The sequence below is a fragment of the Microtus pennsylvanicus genome, chromosome 1 (genome assembly GCF_037038515.1).
Source record: "Microtus pennsylvanicus isolate mMicPen1 chromosome 1, mMicPen1.hap1, whole genome shotgun sequence".
Lineage (NCBI taxonomy): Eukaryota > Metazoa > Chordata > Mammalia > Rodentia > Cricetidae > Microtus > Microtus pennsylvanicus.
Genome location: NC_134579.1, coordinates 162,122,569 through 162,138,022, shown reverse-complemented (window position 1 = coordinate 162,138,022; position 15,454 = coordinate 162,122,569). Strand labels below are relative to the sequence as shown.

General features: G+C 45.0%; 1 protein-coding gene across 1 annotated transcript in view; it reads left to right on the top strand.

The window, feature by feature from the left end:
- Positions 1–14,978, top strand: part of Popdc3 (popeye domain cAMP effector 3) — a 32,411-nt gene extending 17,433 nt beyond the window's left edge. The window contains exons 2-4 of the mRNA XM_075944304.1: positions 11,228–11,950; positions 12,871–12,979; positions 14,077–14,978. Coding sequence (XP_075800419.1) covers positions 11,466–11,950; positions 12,871–12,979; positions 14,077–14,358 — 876 coding nt within the window. The 5' untranslated portion in view covers positions 11,228–11,465 and the 3' untranslated portion in view covers positions 14,359–14,978. The remainder of the gene's footprint in view (positions 1–11,227; positions 11,951–12,870; positions 12,980–14,076) is intronic.
- Positions 14,979–15,454: the final 476 nt, after the last annotated feature.

Below are 15,454 nucleotides of genomic sequence, written 5' to 3'. Positions count from 1 at the left end.
CGTTTCCCATAGAACAGCTAATTAAGCAGCCATCTATCTCATCCCACTCACCACTTCTCATCTTCCAAAAGTGGGAATTATATAGAGGGATTTATATAGAGGAGCTACATAGAGCACACACAGGGATGGGGTGCAGATACTGAGGATTTATATAGAGGAGCTTCATAGAGCACACACAGGGATGGGGTGCAGATACTGAGGATTTATATAGAGGAGCTTCATAGAGCACACACAGGGATGGGGAGGGTGAATACTGAGGATTTATATAGAGGAGCATCATAGAGCACGCACAGGGATGGGGAGGGTGAATACTGAGGATTTATATAGAGGAGCTACATAGAGCACGCACAGGGATGGGGAGGGTGAATACTGAGGATTTATATAGAGGAGCATCATAGAGCACGCACAGGGATGGGGAGGGTGAATACTGAGGATTTATATAGAGGAGCTTCATAGAGCACACACAGGGATGGGGAGGGTGAATACTGAGGATTTATATAGAGGAGCTTCATAGAGCACGCACAGGGATGGGGAGGGTGAATACTGAGGATTTATATAGAGGAGCTTCATAGAGCACGCACAGGGATGGGGAGGGTGAATACTGAGGATTTATATAGAGGAGCTTCATAGAGCACGCACAGGGATGGGGAGGGTGAATACTGAGGATTTATATAGAGGAACTTCATAGAGCACGCACAGGGATGGGGAGGGTGAATACTGAGGATTTATATAGAGGAGCTTCATAGAGCACGCACAGGGATGGGGAGGGTGAATACTGAGGATTTATATAGAGGAACTTCATAGAGCACGCACAGGGATGAGGAGGGTGAATACTGAGGATTTATATAGAGGAACTTCATAGAGCACACACAGGGATGGGGAGGGTGAATACTGAGGATTTATATAGAGGAGCTTCATAGAGCACGCACAGGGATGGGGTGCAGATACTGAGGATTTATATAGAGGAGCTTCATAGAGCACACACAGGGATGGGGGTGCAGATACTGAGGATTTATATAGAGGAGCTACATAGAGCACGCACAGGGATGGGGAGGGTGAATACTGAGGATTTATATAGAGGAGCTACATAGAGCACGCACAGGGATGGGGAGGGTGAATACTGAGGATTTATATAGAGGAGCATCATAGAGCACGCACAGGGATGGGGAGGGTGAATACTGAGGATTTATATAGAGGAGCTACATAGAGCACGCACAGGGATGGGGAGGGTGAATACTGAGGATTTATATAGAGGAGCTTCATAGAGCACACACACGGATGGGGAGGTCAGATGAATCTTTGAGGTGTGTGATAAAATGTGAAGACAGTCATGGCTCAGATAATCAGGGATGAATGCCCTCTGTGATGTAGGGATCGGAGAAAGTGTGATGTTTTCAGGGATATTACACACTGCTTAGTGAGGAAGATAAAAGGTGCAGCCCAGCCTGCAGAGCGACAGGACAGGGTCTCCTCCATGCACGGTGCAGCCTGCAGAGCGACAGGACAGGGTCTCCTCCATGCACTAAGGGAGAGCCGTCGCTGGTGTGAGCCCTCTCAAACCCTGGAGGGCACAGAGATGTCTGATTTCAGTATATTCATGCATTTGATGAAGTATCATCAGAATATAGAATGAAAAAATTAAGTAGTATTATAATTACTTGGACAAGTGAAACTCTCCTAATGTAAAAGGAAAAATTATGCTTCCCTTGGTAGATTAGAAGGGCCTATAGCCTCTGTGTTGGCCATTCCTGTAAGCAGAAACTAGACGGTGACACCAATGCCTTGGCTAGCAACTGATTGCCTGTGGCGCATAAATATTGTAGCCAACATCTTTCACATTTTGTCAGCTCTCTCTTCATGATCTTGGAGGATTCTTGCATACTTATATGCTAATGCATTATACATGTGCACTGTTTGCCAGCATCTTGCCAAGTTTCTCTACCCCCTCTTCTTACTAAAGAGACTCCCTACCAACATTGTTCAATAGAAATAGAATGCAAGCAACATCTTTTTACAAAGATTTTACTATTTTTACCTTTACGTGCTTTGCCTGCATATGTCCATGCACCGTGAGTGTGTATTCTGCGCAGAGGTCAGAAGAGTATGTCACATCCCCTCGAACTTTAGGGATAGATGGTAGTGAACCATCATGTGGCTGCTGGCAACTGAACATAGATTCTCTGGAAGAGCAGCCAGTGAGCTTAACACTGAGCCTTGTCTACACCCCACCCCTTCCAACACACACATGATCTTTAACTTTTCCAGTGGCAACATTTATTTACAACAGGCGGAAAAGAGGTGAGAGGTCCTTGGACTTCCCACAGGACAGGGAACCCGGTCTGCTCTTCAGGCTGATGAGAGAAGGGGAGTTTATTAGGGGAGGGGGAGGGATATTGGAGGCGGTGGCAGGGAAGAGACAGAAATCTTTAATAAATTAATTAATTAATTAATTAAAAGAAAATAATAAAACACACTTTGAACACTAAAAAAAAAAGAACAGGTGGAAATAGCTTTAATGGTAGATTTTGTTTGACTCACTATCTCCAAAGCACTCTCATTTCAAACTGTAATCAGTAAGAATTACGAGCAACACATTCTCATTTCTCTACTGTCTTGAACCATCGTGAACAATGCGTTCTCCCTAGATGTGCTGCGTTTGTGTGGCTAACAGCTGACCATTCCCAGCACAGTTCCCGTAGTCCCGACTCTGGTCAAGAACGTTTAGAGAATCCAGTTCCAACCACCCATATGGAGACTCGTGACTGTCTGAAACTCCAATTCAGGGGATCCGAGGCCCTCTTCTGACCTCCATAGGTATCAGGCATGCACATAGTGCACAAATATACATGCAGGCAATAAATCATACACATAAGATGAAAAATAAAAAATTTAAGAGACCTTAAAATAGCTACAACCTAGCAAGTGCCTGTGGATTTACTTACTATGAAATATCCACAAGTCTTAGGCTCTTTTAGGATGATCAGCGTGAGGAACAAAAACACCTCCTTTGCTAAGCAAAGAAGGAAAATGGAAACACTTGTGCTGGCTTTCTTTTACTGTGACAGGTATAAGAGTGAGCAAATTACAAAGAGGGGAGGTTCATTCACAACTTTGGAGAGTTCAGTCTGAGGTTGGCTTATCCTTTTTATTTATTTATTTTTTGGTGGCTGGATATGGTGGCTCATACCTTTAATCCCAGCACTCAAGAGGCAGTGGCAGAAAGAGCTACATGAACTAGAGGCCAGGCTAGTCTACATAGTCAGGTCAGGTTCAGGCCAGCCAGAACTATAAAATGAGACCCTATCTTTAAAAATGATTTATTTTATTTATGTCTGTACTCATGTATCTCTGTGACTATATGATTGAACGTGTGTGTGTGTGTGTGTGTGAAAGGGGTACCAGTGAAGGCTGAAAAAGCTTGATCTGGAGTTATGGGCATTTGCATGCTACCCAATGCCTTAGCTAGGGTTCTTATTGCTGTGAAGAGATATCATGACCACAGAAACTCTTAGAAAGAAAACATTTAATTGGAATGGTTTACTTAAAATTTCAAAGCTTCAGCCCATTATCATCATGATAGGGAGCATGCCAGCATGGAGACAGACGTGGTGCTGGCTACATTGTGACTTTCAGGCAACAGGAAGTTGGCTGAGACACTGGACAGTATCCTGAGCATAAGAAACCTCAAAACCCACAGTGACACACATCCTCCAACAAAGCCACATCTCCTTATAGTGCCACTCCCTATGAGATTATGGGGGGGGCAATTACATTCAAACTACCACATCCAATATAGGCTCCAGGGTGCACACCTTGGACCTGTAGTGATTTAGGTGGGATGGCCCCCCATGGGATTTTATGTCTGAACACTTGATCTCTATTGATGAAACTGTTTGGGAAGGATTAGGAAGTGTGGCCTTGGAGGAGGAGGTGTGTCACTCAGGGTAGGCTTTAAGGTTTCAAAAGCCCTCCAAGCTATCTCTCTGATGTAAGCTTTCAGCTGCTGTCCAGCACCATACCAGCCAGCTTGCTGCCCTTCTTACCACCATGATAGGCATGGGCTCCAACCCTCTGGAACCATGAACCCCAAAGTAAACATTGCCTTGGCCACGGTGTGCTATCATAGCAATAGAAAGGTAGCTGATATAGTCTTCATGACTGAGTAACAAGCACTCTTGCCTGTTGAATCATCTCTTCAGCCCCAGGGCTTTTGTTATGGGGTCTGTGGTGAAGCAGCATGGTAGGAGGGATGTGATGAAGCAAAGCTGCTCACCTCTTCGTAGCCAGACAGAAAAAAAAAAAAAAACGGCTAGTGCTGGATGCCAACACCCCTTTCAAGGGCATGCCCCCATAGCTGGAAACTTCTCAGTTGTCCCACCTCTTGAAGTTTCAGCCACCACCCTGGTAGCACCAAGCTGGGGGACTTGGTCTTTGTGTGGACATCTCAGAACCAAATCTTAGCAGCAAAGAAGGAGAATGTGGGCCTTGACATTCCCTTTAAAATGCAGATTAAAATCCAAAGCTTGTTCTCTGCAGAATGTTCTGGTTCCCTTCTTCCCCTCTTGGATTAACCATAGTTCTTCACCTTAATGGCCTATCAAAATCCCCAAGAAGATCTTGAAAACATCCCTCAGCTGGAGCACGTAGCAGGCCTGTTAACAGTCTTTGAAGTTGGCACAAGCACAGACCTAATGAGATCCTGGGTCAGCTCTGCAAGTCAGCACTACGTTTTGACCAGTGCTTGGAACCATCTCATCCCATATTACTCTGAGTCACTTGTTTCAGATTACAGGGACTCGTAACGTGTTGCCCAACCCCTTGACTTACCCGCTAGAAAACAAGGTTAAAAATCACACAATACTTTCAGGCACAGTGAGACCAGGGCCCTAGTGAATAGAAACACGGACTGGCTAGCCCAGTCAACAGCTGGTGAACTAGAGCCAGCACACCTCCCACAGAGACACAGCTGGGGACCCAGAGTGTAGCACCCAGGAGGCAGCAGGGCAGGGCAGTAAGTCCTTCTGGAATGACCAAACAGAGAAGCAAGCTGATAAGTCTAAATAAATGAGGGTAATTCAGATGTCAATCATCTAACATTAGGGTGCCTAAGAATCGCCCTGGAGCTTGCTAGAATCAGAAGGACAGAGTTGGCAGTTTGGCCGTCAAGGTGACTCTGTTGTGAGTGCTTTGGAAGACTTACTGCCCTGCCATACTGCCTCATGGTTTCTAAGTCTTTGCATTAACCACTGCTCACTGTGAGAACAAGCATCCTTGACCGAGGCTGAGAGCCTTAATCCACAGATGTAAACATAATATTTAGAAGGCAGCTTGATAATATGTCCGCTTAGTAAAACAACAGTAGTAGGTTTTCTCCTAGACTTGTGTGTTTGCAGAAGCTGGGAAGCTAGAAGAGGGCAGGGCTTGGTGTGGGGGACAACGTGAAGGTGGATGAGAGGAATACAAATGGCGGAAAGGTGAGAGAGGGTGTGGGGTTGGTCAGCCAAAACTAACACATGAAAAAGAAATACAGAAACCTAGTACTTCGTAGGCTAATTAAGATATGTAATTTAAGAAAAACCAGGGCTCAGTGGATTTAGTTTGAATCCCCAAAGCTCATAAAAGCCAGATGCATCTGTGTGTATCTGTAAACACAGCGCTCCTACAGTGGAGTGGGAGGCAGAGACAGAATTCCCAGGAGCTTACAGGCCAGCCAGCCTTGTGTATGCTACAGAGAACAACAATGGGACTCTGTTTCAAACAAGGAAGGGGAGGAACAAGCCCTGAGGTCATCTTCTGACTTCCGCATCTGTGCAGTGGTGCATACACATATACACACATGGTTTGAACAGAAGTACCCAGCATGGGTGGATAATGCCATTTCTGTAGCTATATGTTGTGAAAGGAATATCCTACAGATAGACATGACAAATCTTTCTGAGACCCCAGAAGCCTCCAAAGCAATGCAGACTATTACCATTGCTGTTAGTTATGCCCCAGACCTGGACAACAAGACCCTATTGCTGAAGATGCCATACACTTTGGTTATAGAACACAGAAAAATTAAGTTGAAACTGAGCAGGAAGCTTCCTCCCTGCTGGCTCGCTCTCACGGTGCTGGAAGGGACCATGGAAGGTACAGGCTGCTGGGGTAGAAGAGTCATCACTTGTCTTATCCAGCTGTCAACACTGCAAGGCACAATACCGACCTGCCAAGCAAAATGTGCACACTGGTGCAATAGTGGCATTGCAGTTATGGGAGTAACCAACTGCTTTCTGATTAGAGTTGAGGTCTGCTTAACAGGAAGGAATTCGTGCCTTGTACTAGAAACCTGGTCAAAAGCCCATGGATGGGGAGGTCATAAATATACCTGGGATGGGGGAGGGCTACTACTGCTTGTTTACTTACTATTTACTTTTTTAGATCAAGTCCCACTGTGTAGCCTAGGCTGGCCTCTAATTCATCATCCTGCCTGTTGGGATTTCTGGAGTTGCCACCTTACCGAAGTTTCTGGTGCCACTTAAAGTTAACAGAAAGAATAGGTGGTGCTCCCCTGCTTATTGGTGACTCAGCGTCCTAGGTTCCCATCAAGAACAGAGGGCAGAGTGAGAGCTGTGGCTTCTAAGTCTTGGTGAGGTGTGGCAGCAGTAGACTGGTGTGGTAAGGAATGCAAGTAACGTTTGAGCAGTTTGACCTTGAACAACTTACATATCTTCTCTGAATTTCAAAATTCTCATCAGTAAAATTGAGATAAAATTACCTGTCTCCCAGGGTTGTTCTGAGAGATTGTTTTTAAAAATCTGCCTGGCACCTAGGTACTTAGTAAATGTACCATCTTGAGGATAAGTAGAAAAAAAAGACAGCTAAAGAAACTGAGAACTTGACATATGGAACACATACTGAAGTTGGGATCTGATTTTAATTAATGAGTAGAATATTGGAATTTTGAACTTGTGGGTTGCTTGGCAATGCACACTAACTCAGTAGCACTGGTACCAGGCTAGTTGTTATCTTAATCATACCAGGAACGAAATGTTCTTAAGGAGCTCGAGATTGGGCACAGCCAAGGATTCCCTGTGAATTTGGGGTTGGTCCAGATGTTTGGGGTGGGGAGAGATTCCCCAACTCATCAGTATGTTTGTGCTGAAGCGTCTCTGAGGTTGGGCTCTACCCTGTGTCTGTGCCCGTAGGGCAAACAGAAGGTATTTCAACATTCCACATTAGGACTGGAATATCCCAGCATATTCAACCAACACGCACTGAATGCCATGCACACGGTAACATCTGTCTCTGGCCTGGATTCCAGGGGTCAGGCACACAGTAACATCTGTCTTTGGCCCTGCTGCCCTTTAGAATTTCAGATCTCAGGGGAAGAATCAGTCAACATTAAATAACACAGCAAATGGTTTCGTGACTGACTGTGTCTCCAGAAGCAGACTTATGAATTGAGCAGTATAAGCAGATATAGCAGGTCTCAAACATCCATTGAGAGGTGCTTTAGTTTCCTGGCAGACCTGTTCCCTACACTCTAACACATTGGAGCATCCATGCTACAGGATGTGACTAACTTCCCTTTCACCTTCAGCCAGGGACTTCACCAGGCTGTGCCCAGCTCCCCAGGGACTTCGCCAGGCTGTGCCCAGCTCCCCAGGGACTTCACGAGCCTGTGCCCAGCTCCCCAGGGACTTTACGAGCCTGTGCCCAGCTCCCCAGAGATTTCACCAGGTTGTTTCCAGCTTTCCAGGTACTTCACCAAGCTGTGCCCAGCTCACCAAAGATTTTGCCAGGCTGTGCCAAGCTCCCCAGGGACTTCACCAAGCAGTGTTAAGCTCCCCAAGGACTTCAGCAGGCTGTGTCCAGCTCCCCATGCCTGCATGGTGGTTTAGATTCTGTGTCCCTCAGGCAGTGAGATAATAAATGTGAATGATCTAAGCAGCTATGTGCAGGTCTGGGCTAATCTTCATCAGTGTGCCACCAAAATTATCCTGCCTGCCACTGAGGATGCTCTTATCCTCTTATGCATCTTATTCCTTTATAATTCACAGAACTGGATAAACCTGGAAGTACTTGGTTAGTTTGCTAGACTTTGTCTCCACTATTTGTAGCTTAGTGAGCAAAACAAGTTCCTTGTACTTGGGCGTCTCCGCAGTTATTCACACACAACATGGCAAGGCCTGGGGGTCTGTGAGTCAGGCAGCTGGCGGATGAATCATGTTCGGCCATCAGAGCGATAGCGACACATGGCAGAGGCCCTTTCCTGCCCATCACCTGCTCCTGTCAGTCCTTCCTCTTCTAATAAAGTACATCTGTTGTGGTGACTGGATAAAAACACACCAGGGTGGGTGTGGAGTAATTCAATCAGGGCAAGTCAAAATGCTTCAGCAGTCCTGTGTCCAGGACGGAGAGAAGTCCTGGTAGGAACTCTAACGCGACAGAAGTAGGCCGGAAGCACAGCTCCTCCTAGAACCATGCTGGATCAACTTCTGGAACTCAGAGACCCGGACATATCCTCCAAGGCAAGCATCTTAAGGGGGAGACTCCCCTGTGCTCCCTTCTGACTCACTATAAGCGTTTTACATGGCCTTTTTTTTACCAGGATCATCTTAACGTTTTGCTGAGGATTATAAATTTTTAAGGAAGTTCAAACCACAGTTCAGAGACCTTCTAGCAATTCTTTTCATATTGGTTTTCGTGGCTGGGTTGAGAATCCCGGTTTTAAAAGTAGAACAGAAGGAGTGACATTTGCAGGCTGGTATTTGCAGTTCTCACTCATCCTTGCATTTTAAAAGCTGTCCCTTGTTGTGACAGCCAGAGTAGTAGAGAATTGCGTGTGTTGCTTTTCCAAGAGCAGAAGCTGAGCATGCTCAGAATGCCGGTCGGCTTGCCCATCGTGGGTCTCACAGATCGACTAGGTCTGTGAGATGCTTGAAATGCCTTTTGAAACGAGAGAAAATCCCAATGGCACTCTAAGGTGTGTATCTACTAAGCCCTTTGTCCATTCTTGCCCACCTCCTTCCTCTTTCTCTCCTTCCTTCTTTCTGATTCGCCTGGCGGGGCTCTCATTACTTGAGGAAAGGTTCAGGTTGAGGCGCGCTAACAACAGTGGCACCTTCAATTCAGCTTCTGGTTCCGTGAGTGCTGACCTGTGCCTTCCCACTCAGTAAGACATGTTCGGTTCTGTGTGTGGAGTTGATCTTTCCTCCAAGACACAGCTGTGATACGTGGGACTTTAACAGGTGTCCCAGAAGACAGTACATACAGCATCCACGTTCAAGGGTCTTGCATGTTAGTGTTCTTTATGACTCAACCTAGAGGACCCTTGCAAATGGAGCCATCAGCAGTGAGGAAGTGGTGGGATGAAAGATCCCATGCCCAGTTCTCTCCAGACCCAGGGCCCATGTTAGCATTTTTACAAAGTGGCTGAAAGAGTGGAGAATACATGAGTAGAGGTGCACAGTCAATAATATCATTGACCATCTGGTAAATGTTTAAGTAATGGGAATTAATAAGTATGTATATGGATTTGATGTTAACCTGAACCACTGATCCAGAAAATTATGCTGTCCTATACTATTATCTGAATCTTACTAAACAGTTCACAAACTATTATGCATTCTTAAAGATCTGTCGTTTCCTATGTTTCCTGGTTTGTTTGGGGCCTTATTTTTATTTTTTATTTATTTATTTTTTTTTTTGGTTTTTCAAGACAGGGTTTCTCTGTAGCTTTGGAGCCTGTCTTCAAACTCACAGAGATCCACACGCCTTTGCCTCCCGAATTCTGGGATTAAAGACGTGCATTATGTCACCACCGCCTGGCTATTTGGGGCCCTTATAAGGTCAGGTTTAAACCATCCTCCATGGAAGACCGTGTGACTGGATCCAGCACAGGGACCCTGTGCTGAAATCCTGCTCTGCTGTGACCGTTGCGTACCCTGGATGTAACCCTGGCTCCTCTGAGACCCAATTTTTTCATCTATAAAGTGTAAATACTGTAGCATTCAGACGGTATCCCTCAAGAGAGGAGGAGCTTGGAAGGTCTACGGGTTCATCATAATTACATGGAGAGCTTGTTCAAAATACACATCCCTGGGAACTGCCCTCAGTGATCCTTATTCAGTATCTGAAATGCATTATATTTAATATGGGGGAAATCTGTGATGCTCCATTTCAGTCACTGTGTCATGTGATTCTGAGTTACTCTGGACCACTGCTATAGAGACGAGCTGACTATAAAGCATTTAGTCACCTAGCATCCTAGTTTGCTGCCTGTTGCTATGACTGAAACTTTACTTGGGGAGGAAAGGGTTCACTGCACCTCACAGTTAGTGTCCATCATCGAGGGAACTCAGGGCTGGAGCTCAAGGCAGGAACTGAGAGCCAAGAGCTGAAGGAGACCATGGAGGAGCGTGGTACTGACTTGTTCCCCATGGCTTACTGACTTAGCTTTCTCATATAACTCCCGACCACCTGCCCAAGGCTGGCACCATCCACGGTGGCCCGGGCCCTTCCACATCAATCACTAACCAAGAAAATGCCCCCACAAATTTGCCTTCCATCATCTGATGGAGGCAATTACTCAATTAAGGTTCGTTCTCAGGGGCAGGTCACATCTTGCTTCTTTGGTGGTCTGGGCTGGACTGTGGGGAATGGGCTTCCTCCTTCCTAAAATTCTCTTGTTCTCATCACCTTACCTCTACTTCCTGTCTGGTTGACCTGCCTATACTTCCTGCCTGGACAGTCAGCGTCTATTAAAACATGATTGACAGAATACAGACAATTCTCCCGCACCAGACTCTAGTTTGCAAAAACTAAACCTGCACACCCTGATGAAGAAGAAGTAGCTAGCTGGGGCTGGAGAGATGGCTCAATGATTAAGAGTACTGTCTGCCCTTCCAGCGGATATGGGTTCAATTCCCAGCACCACATAGCTGCTCACAACTGTCTGCAACTCCATTTACATGGGATCCAACACCCTCATGCAGATATAGATACAGGCAAAACACCAATGCACATAAAAGAAAAATACATTAACAAAAAAAAAGAAGTAGCTAGCCAATTGTAGTAAATATGCTTTTATTAGAAATTTAATTAATATCTGTGCCTAAAACATCCTGATTTCCTAACAATAGGAAGTCAATTTGCATAAGTAAGGCTGTTGATTCATTAAGTAAAGCACCATTCATTCTATTTGCTCAATTAGATCATCTTCTGTCCCTTTTCTCTTACACAGGAAATAGCGAAATCTTTGAGGACTTGGTCTAAATCAGGAGCCCAGATGAGCTTAAGGAAACTGGTACTGAATCCGTAGATTTTCGGCTCTGTGCCCACGAAACCCCTCGTCATGCCAGCTTCAGCATGCCCTGCTCTGTGAGGAGTAAGCAGCATTCAGTGATGGAAAAGCAAAGGACTCCACTGCTGGCTTCAGTGTCATCTAAAGTAAACTGACAAGGGAAGCAGAGGGTACAGCCATGGAAAAGAATTCAAGTTTGTGGAAGAGCCTGGTGGCTGAGCACCCAGTCTGCACGGCCTGGAAGCAAGAGGCCGAAGGCGCCATTTACCACCTCGCCAGTATCTTGTTTGTAGTAGGTTTTATGGGCGGCAGTGGGTTCTTCGGGCTCCTTTACGTCTTCAGTCTGCTGGGGCTGGGTTTCCTGTGTTCCGCGGTCTGGGCATGGGTAGACGTCTGCGCTGCTGACATATTTTCCTGGAATTTTGTGCTGTTTGTGATCTGCTTCATGCAGTTTGTTCACATTGCATATCAAGTTCACAGCATAACGTTTGCCCGAGAATTCCAGGTGCTGTACAGCTCGCTTTTCAAGCCCCTCGGAATCCCTTTGCCCGTCTTCAGAACGATTGCTCTCAGCTCTGAAGTGGTTTCTCTGGAAAAGGAACACTGTTACGCCATGCAAGGGAAGACGTCCATTGATAGGCTCTCCATGCTTGTCTCCGGAAGGTTTGTACCCTCCATGCTCCGTCCTTCCCTATAGCAGTTGTCTGTGTTTCTTTGCTCTGTATTTTTCCATCTTGAGGCAGGATAGTCCTGGGCGGCATTCAGCACTCTGAGACTTGGAGAAATCTTTGAGACATGAATTATAGGTGTGGGTATTTAGAGGACATTGTTTACATGGCTCAGGAGATAATCTAGTCTTTCATCTTAGAAATAAAGCTCACAAGTCATGAAACCGATACATGAGTTTAGTTCTGTGGATGCAGGAGCTGCATTGTAGCTAGTCACCGAATGTCAAGAAGGACGAAGCAGCTTGAACGGATAGACCCTTCACTGGGAGACAAGCATTTTTGTGTAGACTTTTCTGGCATTCTTCTACATAACTGGGAACTTTTGATTTTATATTATCAAATTTATTTAGTAGTTTCTAACATCCACCCCCTTGTGTGAAGTGGGAGCGATGATTTCAAGAGTATGAATGTATAAACGCTAACCTTGGAAAAGTCTGAGGGGGCAAACAATAATATGTTTTTCATGTAAACGAAAAGATTAAACCTTTGACTCACAGGGGTGCTTATAGCAGATCTCCACTATGCTCTTAAACCCCCTTCCACATAATCAGAAAATCTGAGTACACGCAAGTCTTGTGCCAAAGCACAATATCCAGGGGGACAGAATGCATCCGTGTGCGCCCTGATGATTCTTTTGGTGAGTTTCCCCTACAACTATTCCAGATGCTAAACGAGGAACATCAATGCCCAGATCTTCTAGGGTACCAAGGTAGTATCTGCGTTCAATATTTGGTTCTTCCAAATTCACCAGGGAAGAAGTCACCAGAGGCTTAAAGGACATTCCCCCACGCTACACAGCTAAGTGTGTACATACTTTCTTCTGCCCTTACAAGAGGTGTTCTTGTGTCTTGCTAGGATCAGAGTGACGGTTGATGGCGAATTTCTGCACCACATCTTCCCCTTTCAGTTCCTGGATTCTCCGGAGTGGGATTCTCTAAGACCCACAGAGGAAGGCATTTTTCAGGTGAGGGCTGAAGAGACTCCATGGTAAACACCTCAATCTTCTGAGCAGACAAATCTTAGTTTTAAAGCAAGCATGCATACACATAGAACAACATATAACACAGCTTTGACTTATATTTACCTTTGGGATACAGTTTGCCTCATGCGGCCTTCCCAATTCTGAGTCCTACTGACTGATGTCGCAGTCACAAAGAGAATGGGGGTAATTGTGGCAGGAAGGAGTCTGATGGCTACTGTCTAGATGTCCTGTGTTGAACCTCACATCTGGGGATTAACATGTGATAACTGAGATCTGACTTTCAACACTGTCGGTGGGTATGATAGTTTAGAATATGCCAAGAGGAGAAACTGCACTTACTACAAAATAAGTGGCTTTTGAAAATTTAAAAAATGCTGATGGGCTTCAGTTATTTCTAAACTTGCTGTCTCTTCTGGCACCATGAATTGGTAGGCTTAGATAATCATTTCAGTTGGTTCCATTTATGATGCTATACTGTTTTCTATAAACATGTTCATGCAAGTTCAAATTCATGTAAATATGCAAAAGTAGTATTAGTATTCCATATTGTGCTAGAGAAAGGGTGTTAGTGTTAAAAGTCCGCAATCTTCATAGGTATCTTTCTCTGATGTTAGCCAGCTCTATGCTTTCATTTTCATATCAAATAGCTCTGCAAAATGCAAGACACAATCAAGAGGAGCACTGTGCAAGCATTGTGATTAGATAAGAAGTAAATCATGGAGTAAATAATTTTTAATAATTTTTTGTAATATTTTTTAACCTAAGAGGATAGTAAGTAATTCAAATAAAATTTGGGGCAGAACTTTGTTGAAGAAGCTAGAGAGACAGTTCAGTGGTTAAGAGCACTGGCTGCTTTTGCAGAGACATGGGTTTAGTTCCCAGCACCCATATAGCAGCTCATACCATCTGTAACTCCAGTTTCAGGGGTTCTGACACCCTGTACTGGCCCCTTTTGGGCACAGCACACATGTGCTATACACACATACATGGAGGCCAAACACTCATACACATAAAAATAAATCTTTAATAACTGTGTTTGAATCCCTCACTTTCTGGTTTATGTGTCTTCATGATTTTAGGTAACCCTCACAGCAGACACTGATTGTCGGTATGTGTCTTGGAGGAGAAAGAAACTATACCTGCTCTTCGCTCAGCACCGCTACATCTCCCGCCTGTTTTCCGTGTTGATTGGCAGCGACATTGCAGATAAACTCTATGCCTTGAATGACAGGGTATACACTGGAAGAAAACATCACTATGATATCCGGTTACCCAACTACTATCAAATGTCAAGTCCAGACTTTTCCAGATCACCCCTAAGGGAACAGTTTTGCAATTCCAGACAACACTGTAGCAAATGACATCAAAACCTGAAGCTGTGTGATTACTATAAAAAAGACTTCATCATTCCCCAGCCCAGTTAGCACACTGATATTTTTATAACTTAAATTCAAAGTCTAGATGTCATTGACAGCTGTTTGATTCAATGTCACTTCTGCACTGCAAATAAAATTTACAAATTTTCTTGTATTCCTTGTTGTTATAATGAGATAGGGAAGATGAATAATGATGGGCAGTTTGCCCTTTTTTTTTCCACCTCAGAACTGAGAATATGCGATTTCACATTCTCCAATATTTTCTCAAGCATGCCGTCTTGTACTGTTGGCCCAGGAGAAGCACTTAGCAAATGTCCTCAGCATGAGAGCAGTTTGCCACTGTCCACAGACCCACTTAGAGAATCTGCTTTTTTTTTTTTTTTTGCAAGAATCTCTGTAAGTTCCACTGTCGGTGTGGGAAGCAGTTACTTCTTTTCCATGTGAAGTTCTCTGACGTGACTAAAAAGCAGAATAAATGTAAGAAACGACAACGAGCCGATTTGAAAACTGCTTTCTTGCTCCAAACAAGTCCTGAGCTTATGCTCTACAGTGACCATTACAGGAGACGACTCACAGAAAGCAAAACTGCATGGCAGCACCTGAATGGAAAGAACAGCCACAAACAGTAAGAATGCACGTCTTTCGAGGTCCCTGAACTCAGCTGTAGAGGCAGCTGTTTGACCAGGGGTGGGGGTGGGGGTGGGGAATTCCACAGTGAATTCCCAGCCATGGAAGAAGAGATCCTTAGGTGCAGACCTGATCCCTGTCTTTAGAAAGCAGACTTTCTGAAGCTCATATGCAGTGGCCCTCCATAGAAAGAGCCCTTACAGATTTGACAAATGGACCTTCTGCCCTGTTTGTGGCTCTGGGTTATAAGCTGGCCCTGATGATAGCTTTATCTAGTGATAGCGGAGATTCATCCCTCACAGAGCTTACATCCTGGGGGCAGGAGAGAAGATAAACCAGAAAGGCTTCTGAATACAGAGTGATGGGGCCAAGGGGAAAGAGAAAGCAAAGCAGGCAGATGGGGGAGGATGGCAGTGTGATTAGGGTGATGGGAAAATGTCTCCGCCACAAGAGA